The sequence below is a fragment of the Cystoisospora suis genome (assembly GCF_002600585.1).
Source record: "Cystoisospora suis strain Wien I chromosome Unknown contig_674, whole genome shotgun sequence".
Classification (NCBI taxonomy): domain Eukaryota; phylum Apicomplexa; class Conoidasida; order Eucoccidiorida; family Sarcocystidae; genus Cystoisospora; species Cystoisospora suis.
Window position 1 is genome coordinate 74278 of NW_027153475.1, and position 10416 is coordinate 84693.

A 10416-nucleotide genomic window follows, 5' to 3' on the forward strand; every position below is an offset into this window, starting at 1 on the left:
AATGCTTGCACCGAAGAGAGCAGACTACGTGAAAAGATTACTGAAACTCATGGTGACTGAGTGAAATTGTTTGTCTTTAGTCAACTTTGCCAAGCTTAAACGACAAGCAGTGTCAAAGATGAAATCTATCTCTAGATCTTCTTCTCTTCAGAGAACTCGTCTCGTTGTCCGTTCTTCTTCATTGCCTGAGTATCCGTACTGGCCTTCCCTCTAAATCGACTTCGCTTACTAGTCGTCGTCTTCGCCGTACTATTCGCAGTCTCAACGGTATTATCACTCTGTTTGCTCCTTCGATGCGTTCCATCTGAAGTCTCCCCACTGGTGGAATCAGGGAGGTGAGCACCATTTGAAGGAGATGTACGACGACCACGACGACTCCGAGCCGTTCGACGACGTGGGGAAGAAGACAAAGAAGAGTTCTTTCTTCTCCTGTCTCCCTCTTTCGACTTGTCTTCTTCTTCTCTCTCCACAAGTTCTTTTTGTTTCCTTCCTTCTTTGTAGAGACCATCTCTCAAAAGAGAGGACGCCTCTCCCTGCGACTTTTGTTCTTTTCCTGACTGCTGACCTTCTTCCGTCTGAGCCTTCTTCTCGTCCTTGAGTGCTCTTATCGCCCTGTCTTCATGACGTGCTGAAGAAACGATATCGATATCAGCGCCTTCTCCATTCCCGGCATTTCCATGCTTTACAATGGGAGACAGAGGTGATGTAGCACGCACGGCAGACTGTCTATGATAATCCGTCTGACTAGAAGTCGTAGTTGCAGTCACCATCGTCTTACCAGTGTCAAGAGTCTGAGGTAAAACTTGGGCTCTTCTTCCTTGTCTTCCACGTCCCTTGCCTCCTTCTCCTCTTTCTCTTTGTCGTGCTCTTTTTCCTCTGCCCTGCTGTTCTACTCCCCTAAGGAATGATGGTGACGAAGACGCACCTTTCCTGTCTTCTCCCGTCGTCTTCATGCTTGGCGATTGAGCGTTTTCTTCTTTCTCTCTGTTGGCAGAGGTGGAAGAAGGAGGACGAGGAGACACAAGACGATAAGCTTCCCTTCTTTTAGGCGAAGAAGCAGAGAGAGAAGAAGGAGAAGCAGATGTTAAGAAAGTATGAGAGATGCCTATGCGGTTTCGGAAGATGTCCTGGAAGGTTGTTAGAGAGTCATGAGATAGCGAATCTTGTACTGAATCAGGTATTCTCCTATCGTATATATGGAGAAGTGGTTCTTGTCTTTCTTCATGAGGTGACAACTTACCTAGACACATTTCTCTGTCTCTTCGATTTGCCTCATTTCCCTCTCCACCTTTCAGGCTCGAAGGGGGCCCCTCATCACAGGAACTGGAATGCTCGTTCTCATGATCATTAGCTGTGATGCTGACTTGACAAGTATACGGTAGCCCTTTATCATCCTTCTTATCTCCCTTGTTTTCTTTCGTTGGGAATTCTTCTTCCTTTCTCATCTTGACAATTTCATCGTTGTTTAGTGAAGTTTCTCTTTTCTGTTTTGCCATCATCTCCTTTGCATGACCAGCAATCGCTTGATCTTTCTCGCTCTTTGCTTCTCTCTGTGGAGACAAGCAAGATGGGTTTATCTTTCCAACATCTTCTTTACACCACATCTTCATGTTCTCCTCGTTCCTGGTCTCTTTTTCCTCTCGTTCTTTTTCACTGAAGAAAAGATCTTTCTTGTTACTATGATACTCATGAAAAGCGAAAAGACTTGAGCTTACGGATGATGTTGCTCGTCTTTCTCCTCCTATCTCCGCAGCCGCCGTTTGCCTCAACAAATGAACTTGCTTTCCTAGATAATCTTGAGTCTCCTGAACAGCTTCAATAACAGATGAAATATCTAACTGAGGGAGAATCGGACGATGGAGCCATGGAGGTAAGGAAGAAGACATCATAGCTTGAGATATAGATGCAGCGATGAGCTGAGCATCTGCATGGACTTGAAGAGCAGACTGAATGATCTTTTCTTCAGTCTGGTGTTTACAATGGTCTTGTGCAAGATATGGCATAGCTGACCCGTTTTGAGAGGATTTACGATGATAGTACTGAGATAATAAGGATAGTGAAGAAGATAAAAGTGAAGGAGCTTCACGAGAGATACTTCTTTCTAGCCTAAGATCTTCTTTTTCTCCATAGTCGTTATGATGAGAGAGAAGACTAGTTTGACTACCTTCAATAGAAGAATGATGGTATGGTATCGCATGAAAAGGATATTGATCAACAGAGAAATCGCATGTTCCAGTTACAGACGTTAAGTAAGGCGAGGTAGAGGTAATCTGTCGATAGAGATAAGGAAGAAGTGAGATACTTGTTGAAGGAAGAACAGATATCAGCTGTAAATAGGGAGATAGCATGAAATCATTTTCTTGCGATGAAGAATGAAGGAAAGTCAAATGCTTTGAAATATACTGTGGAGATAAAAGAGAAAGATCTGAACATAAGGGTGCATAGTGATGTGCATAATGCCAAGACCAGCTTGGCTGAGATGTGTGATAGTAACGTAATAGAAAGAAAAGTCCTTGAAGATAATCTAATGAAAGCTTCTGTCGAAATGTCTCGAAAGGCGGAGAAAACAAGACAGATGAAGCAGCCGCGGGGAGTTGAGAGGGAGAAGAAGAGCTGGTAGAGGTAGTAGACGATAGAAGGTTTCGAGATGATGAAGCTTGAAAAGAAGAAGAAGAGATTCGACTGTCTCGATGGTGGATGGTATCTTCTCCGCCTTCTTCTTGCTCTTCCTTTCCTTCTTCTATTCCGAGTAAAGTACGCAGAGAAAACTTGGACGTGTAATATAAAACTCCGTAGGGAGGTAGAAAGAGGTTCGCTTCTTTAGATCTCGCTTCTCCCTCTCCTATCTCTCCATTTTTATGATCTTCTATCCTCTTACCCCCTCCAAGTCCATCTCGATATGATTCTTCTCCCTGCATGTCTTGTTTTCTAGCTGTCGTTGTCGCTGAATCCGTAAGAGACATTCTTCCTTCTTCTTTATCTTTGTCATTGTCATCTGAAGTCTTTGAAGTTCTTCTTCCTCTTCTTCTCATTCTCTCGATCTTCTCCTCTCCCGCGGCCCTTCCTTCCTGTTGTCCTGCTCGAACTACATGATAGAGAGCCTGTAGAGGGAGATGTTGATGAAAATGTTCCGCCTCAGATTGCGACAAGAGATGAAAGAAAAATCTTAAGCGGTGAAGATGGATTTTCGTCTTCTTTGTTAAGTAACCTCCTAGCAAAGGTAAAGCTGTGGTGTACGTACGAAGGAGAAGAGCTAGGCCTCCTTGAAAGATATCCACATGGGGTAACCCGGGGAGAAAATCGTTTCCAACAAAGAAGGAGAGGAAGATGAAATCGTCAATCAAGCGCGATCGATCTAAATTTCTTACGAATGAACGATTCGAGCGTAACGACGAGAAGAGAAGATCTTCTCCTGTTCTATCTCGTTCTCCCGTTTCTCCTTCTCTACTGAAGTACCTTTTTCTTTGACTGTCAGGAGAATATGCGTTGACATAGGAGAGAAGAGGGTTCACTTCTCCTCGGCCGGAAAGAGACTGTCGATTCTCAAGAGTTCTGTGTAGTTGTCCTGGCTGTAGCAAAGATAAGAACTTCTGTGTTGTCTTCTTCCTCTCCATGGGATGATCACGAGGAGAAGACGTAAGTCTCAGTGTATCTAAAGATCCCGAGTAGGAGGTATTATACCCTAGATGGCTTCTTTTCTTACCATTTCGATCACTCAAAAGAGATGAGGTCACAGGCTTGTTCTTGGGATTGTTCGTATCTTTCATATTCTCCAGATGTATAGATAACTCTTCTTCGCTCGTATGAATTGATTCTTCCAACTGTCGAGCTAGCTGATCTCGCAAAGTATCGACATCAACAACTTCAAAATCTCTCGCTGTATATTGAAGAAAGTCATGCGTGTGGGGAATCACTAACTCACATTTGCTTTCTTTCGCTGACGGAGAAAAAGGAGATGATGAAAGGGAAGAAGAAGACAGAAGATTCTCTTGGAACTTCCGCCCACGCATATCATCGCCACTCCACTTGCTATCTCCATTCTTCTCTTCGTATCCATCAGCGTCGCTACCTCTCAGCTCCTTCTCTCTTTCCTGTGAGTTCGGAGTGGGGGCTGCGAGATTCTTTGAATGATTCAGCCCTGGCCGGGAAGAATCGACAGTTCTCTGAGAGAGAGGGAGGAAAGAGGACGTCGAAGACGAAGAAGAGTTTCTCTGGTCCGGGGTGTTTGTGTCCGTAGCCGACTCTTGATGAAGAGGAAGAGAGAGAGAGGACAAAGGAGAAAATGAGGAAGACTCATGGGGCGGGGAGGGAGGTGACGATGATGTTTTGAGCGGTGTTAAAGGAAGTAAAGCTTGTCTGGCATTCGATGGATTGATATAGACTTTCGCTAAGACATCATCGAGAGTTTGTGCTCTGGTTCTTTCTAGTGAAGTCTGTTTCTCTCTTAGAATGAGAAGCTGAGGAGTATGTAAAGAAAGGGTCAGCATGAGTAAATCAGCATCCATACCATAGAGACAAATGTAACCAGGAAGAGGGACGTTCCATTCAGATGGGGTTGTAGGCGAGGGAGAAGAAGGAGAAGGAAGTACACTTTCTCTGTCCTTCGGAGACAAGCATCGTTTACATCCAGAGGGAGAAGATGAAGTAACGTCTGGTGAATATGGACCAGAGAAAGAAGAAGATGAAAAGACAGACATAGTAGAAGGACTAGTAGAAGGGCTTGGTAGTGTGGTGTCTGTGTGTAGTAAAGATCCGTGGCGATGAAGAGGTGATAACGACGACGACGAGGGTGTTGTTTGCTCGAGAGAAGTTTCCTTTGTCTTTTCTATGATCTTATCGGCGACTGAAGTTCTCTGAGGTTCGCCTTTATTAGAGAGGCATAAAGAATCACCTTGTCGACTCTCTACTACATCCTGATTTCCTTTCTGTGGCGGGTGCTGTGAAGGCCTCCCACCTCCTCCAAGTTTGGTCTTAAGGTACGTAGAAAGAAAGACCGGCTTCCCGCTATTCTTCTTTTCTCTCTCCTTTAATCCAGGAGAGAAGGCAGGAGATGAAGGAGGGGAGGATGTAGAAGTAGAACAAGACTGAAGGAGATCGTCATCTCTCCCTCCGGCCTCATCTAGTCTCGTTTTTTCTTCAGCTCTTCCTGCTTCACCTCCACCTACAAGTCCAACTCCACCAAGAGATCGTGGGTTCTCTTCTGAAGCTCTCTTATACTGAATTGACGACAGCGAAAGCCCAAGAGTGTGAGGTGTCTTGGATCCTCGTAAGCTAAGAAGACCTTCTCTGTCATTCACTTCGTCAAGGGCACCACCGTCATATCTTTCAGGAGGAAGAAGAACTTGAAGTTGCGGTCGTTTCTTCTTCTTTCTCTCACCATCTCGCAAAGCTTGATATTCATCACCTCTCCTCAGTCCCTGTCCCACCATACATCTTCTTCGTCTTTCTTCCAGTTCATCGTTTTTCGCTGCCCGAGGATCATTCAAGAGAGCTTCATGAGTAGCACGTAGACAAGGAGAAGGATGTACGGTTATCATCTTCTTCTTGTTGTCTCTTGCTTCTTCCTTCCTATCCTTCCCCCCTCCTTCCTCAGGAGAGAAGGAAGATAGAGGCGGACCTTGAGTAGCCGGACTCCTCCTATAACTTACACGGTCCTCGAGTTCTTTGTCACTATTATCCTCATCTGATTCTGAAGGACCAGTAGATGTTTCCCAGTAAGAGTTGTCTTCTTCCCCTTGGTCTCTTAAAATGCCAGTGCTAGACGTAGTCGACGTACTACTCCTATCTTTCATCTCTGAATCCGTGAAGGACGATGTGATCATTCGAGGTAGAGTATGCGGTTGAGGCCATATACCATAGCGTAGGAGATGAAGAATCTTATGCTCTCCCTCACCAGGAACCGTATGAGGATTGAGACAAATACACTGGAGATTTCTCCATAGAGGAGAAGTTCTTCGCTTATGCGTGATGAACTTACGAAGCGTCAGTTCACAGAGTGTCATAAAGGTTGTTCCTGGACTGATACAATTTGTATCGAAGTAAGTGTTGAGATGGAGAGGAGAAAGGGAACATGGAGACTCGGGCACTGGAGAAGATGAAGAAGAAAGAGATGAGGAAGAGCAAGGTGAAGGCTGTGACGATAATGGAGAAGAAGAGAAGGACGACAGTGAAGAGGGGGATGAAAGATTCGATCTTAACGGAGCCGATGATTTAGATACGATGTCAGCACCCTGATTTCTTCTCATTAACTCGCTATCCTTTTCATATCCCCCTGTACTTCTCTTGGCATTTCGCCTCTCTCCTTTTCTCCTTTTCTCCTCTTCTGCTTCTTCATCATCATCCTCATCTTCTAATCTCACAGCTAGCTGTTCATCGCGACTTTGACGAAAACGCCGACTTCTCTGTTGATTCACCTTAGCTAGCGGAGGGACGCCGTCCAGGGTGATAACTAAGAGCTTTCTTGGACGTACTAGAGAGACAAGCGTATGCAGATACCTGCATACACGTTGAAGCAACTGAGGCTGATGTATGACTAAGGGCGGAGGAAGGTTCGAAGGCAAATGCCCGTGGGTACATAGGTGGATGATCGCATTGAAATCAAGGAGCAAAGCATCGACAGGAAGATGAGCACGAATCGATGATAGAGAGACCGAAGAGAAAGAAGAAGGAGAGGGAAGCGTCGTAGGAGGAGTAGTTACGGCACTTGAGGATGGTAGTGAAGAAGATGAAGAAGACAAAGAAGGGAACGGAGACGTTTCACGAAGAGGTGAGAAAGAAGAACGCGGCAATGATGGTGACCCTGCGGAGAGAGAAGAATAAGAAAAAGAAGATGATCGTAGGTTTCTGCCTTGTTTGGATAGTCGATAATCTCGAGATACTTCCTCTTCGTCTTGTTGTTTCTTACGTATTAAGGTATTCTCCTCATAGTTCCCTTGAGTTTCTTCGTTTCTTACACCTCCATAAGTACACCCAGATAGGTCAGATTGCTGGCTGTCATCCGATACAGACGTTTCCGCATGTCTTATCTCTCCATCCCCTTCCTCTTTGTCTCGACCGTCATCTTCTTCATCCTTGGTCTTTTTTTTCCCCTTGTTTGTTACCCTTGCATCCGTCTTTCTCCTTTTTCCCTCTTCTCTAGAAAGCATCTCCTTTTCTTTGAGTTGCAAGACCCGCTGCATGACAGACACATACACATCTCTCTGTACTTTGGTCATAGGCATTACTTCCGCCGTCGTAGATCTCTCATTCCTTAGAGGGAGTACAGGGAGGGGCTGGTGAAGAGACTTTCTCCCACTCCTATTCTCGGAACCTAGTCTTCCTGTTGCGACCTTTCTAACTAGTCGACGAAGTTCTTCTTTGTACGCCTGGTCTGCGGCAGCGGACAACCGGAGTGAAGAAGACGAATGAGTAGTACTAGTAGTTGTGGTAGGAGAAGAGGAGACAGGAGAGGAACATGTTGAAGAGGAAGGAACGGGTGATGCGGTGTGAGTATTCGCAGCATAGCGAGGTAAAGAATTCCTCGGAGTAGACGAAGAAGAAGAAACAAGACATGGATGTTGACCACGATCATATATGGATATTCTACTCCTTTCAGAAGAATCACTTGAAGGACCTATCGGAGAATCGGAGGACGAAATAGAGTTCGGATGATCGTACTGGACTGCTGACGGAGAGTATTTTCCTTGTCTTTCACTAGCTGTTTCTCCCGGGTTCTTTTCATCTCTTTCTATCATCTTTCTATCCTTCCGCTGATCATGGGAAGGCTTCCCTCTTTCTTCCTCTTCCTCTGCGACAAGAGAGGAAGAGCTCGGGGGTATGTACAGCCGAATATACTCTTGGAGCGTCTTTCGAAAGAGAGGAAAATGTCGACATAACCACTTATAAAGGTGCGGTACCCCCGCTAAGGAAGTATTGGAGAAGCTGTTTCTGTCTCTCCTTTCTTCTCTCAAGCCAAAAGCTAACAGTGGTAAAGATGTTAAAGACGATGGTGATAGGTTACGCCTACCCCAAGACAGCAGTGGAGATGGAGATGAGACATACTGTGGAGCTAGTGGCAACAGTCCCCTTTGTCGTCGTCGTCCTTGTCCTACTCTTTCTTCTCCTTTTCTTTCTATAACTCGAGGTGTATTCTTATTTTGGAAAGAAAAATAAAGGAAAGAAAGGAGACCCCTCTGGAGTTTCACGTTCCTTTCAATGAAACAAGTACAATCTCTTCTTCCTGTCAATCTAGACGACACGTGCTGTATTCTTTCTCCTCCCCGGTATGAATGGTGAGAATGTGACGGCTGGCCAAATGGAGAAAGAATGATAAAGGCGTCCCTACAGTTCTGAATTCTCTCGTTTCTCTTTCCTTTTGAGGCTTTGAGTTGACTGGGTTTTTCTCCTTCTTTGTTCTTGATTGGACGAGGGAGATAGAAAAGAAGATTCCCTTTTGAAGTATCATGTTCGGTCTTCATTTGCTGGTGAAGGTGCAAAACAGGTGAAGGAGAGGAATGAACGGAAGGCTGTAAGAATCTCGCAGAGGCTGAAACTAAGGAATCAGATGTATCTACACCACCAAGGACAACAAACAGGAGTAGAAGAAAAGAGAAAAAGACTCGTGAAGAAAAAGGAAGGAAACAGCGTGTCACCATTTTATGGTGCGGTTTTGTTCGGGTGTCTAGACACTCGACCATACCCCCGAGAGATCTTGAAACACGGGATAGGAAAAGAACAAGGCAAGAAAGAAAATGATGGCGCTCTTTCTTTCTATCGATTTTTTCCATATTCACTCCATTCGTTCTTTAAACCGCACCGCGAGTCTGATGAACGGTGTGGAGGGAGACAGAAGAAAAGAGAATTTCTTCTTCTCCTTCACGCACATCCTTCTTCTTATTGTCCTTCTCTTCTCGGCAGAAGTCCACGGGATGCGTGTGTGAGTTTTTCTTTTAGAATGAAGTGTCGATTGACTCCTTGTTTCCGAGGAAGACAATGAGCATGGCCTTCTTTTTCTCTTTTTTTCTTCCTCTCACTGTGCCCCTGCGTCGACTACTTCTGCGCCTCCCCTCCTGCTGTATGTACACCATGGTGAAAACAAGAGCTATGACCTGACTATCATACTGATCTCTACGACACAAAGACTTACTCTGAGGGGGCGGAAGATAAAGATGAAGACTTCCCCCCTTCCTCTTTCTCTCTTCACTATACTCACCCTCCAGGCGTGTAGTTCCTCTTTCTCGTTTGTTTCTCTTGCTTGCCTCCTTTCCCCAGAGAAAAAAGCCCCGAAGACGTGATCAACCATTCGAAATTGTGTCATTGACTGTGAGAAAAAGATGACGCTGGCACAGAACTATATACGGCACCCCTTCTTCCTTAACGTGCTCAGGCCCTACAAAATGAGCGACAGCAAACAGATAGAAAGAGAGATTGAAAGATAGAAGACAGAGATAGGGAAATACACGAGAGACAGAGGAAAGGGAGGAGTCAGCGCGAGTAAGTTCTTCTTTTGGCTGCTCCTTCTAGAAAAACTTTGACTTTTAAAGACAAGCTAAGATCACAGGATATCCTGTATGGTAAGAATGAGCATGCACGCTATCAGTAGAGAGACCGGTGTTCGTACACAGGGTCTTTTATTTGAAAAGGAATCTTCGTCTGCTCAATACTTTAATATGGAGGATCTGTAAGGCTAGGTGAGGCTGAGAGAGAGGAAGAGGTGGAAGCTGAGATCCGTGCCTATACGCACAGGTGTACTTCTTTAGAGAGAGTGAGAGAAGGAGAAGCTTCAATAGACCAAGGCACTGTGAAGCTGTCTCTAACATAACAAACATTCTGCTAGGACATGGAAAGAAAGATTTCTTGGAAAAGAAAAAGAACACGAAGATATCTTCTTTGTATGTATCGACAACCTTTCGGGGGTCGTCAGAAGGGAGACTCTTAAGGAAAGAGTTTCAGAACTACGAAGAGTACGTGCACCGGAAACCTAGCGCACAAGTTGAGAAGACGTGATCCAAGAGAAGCAAGCGCTTCTGTGCAAGATGAAGACAGAGGAAAGAGGGAAAGAATTACACGCAAGAATATGACTGGAAGACGCAACTATGTCCGTATACTTTCTTTGTTTCGTTTCATCGTGTTCTTCCTCTCTCTGACCCGTCTTCCCCTCCATCTTCTTAGAAGAAGAAAGCCAGATAGATGCGAGAATCAAGAAGATGAGGAGAAGTGCATGTGCACACAAAGGATAGAAGAGAGAGATGCGACCTCTGTGGTGAATTGTTTACATCGTTTTCATCATAGGATCCGAATGTCAAAGCTATTCAATCGATGAATGCAGAAAGGACTCCCCCGCTCGCTCTGACTCTATATGAATCTATTCGACACTACGGCCGAAGAATCCCTGAGATCCGAGGAAACAATCGAGGTAGTAGAACGCTTGGACAAGAG

General features: G+C 45.0%; 1 protein-coding gene across 1 annotated transcript; it reads right to left on the minus strand.

Annotated features, from left to right (window-relative positions):
- Positions 1-131: 131 nt before the first annotated feature.
- On the minus strand, positions 132-8548 carry CSUI_001695 (xrn 5 -3 exonuclease n-terminus protein; the record flags this gene model as incomplete). Its single annotated transcript, XM_068061900.1, has 1 exon — positions 132-8548. The coding sequence occupies exon 1, from the start codon at positions 8454-8456 to the stop codon at positions 132-134; it is 8325 nt and encodes a 2774-aa protein (XP_067926129.1). The 5' UTR covers positions 8457-8548.
- Positions 8549-10416: the final 1868 nt, after the last annotated feature.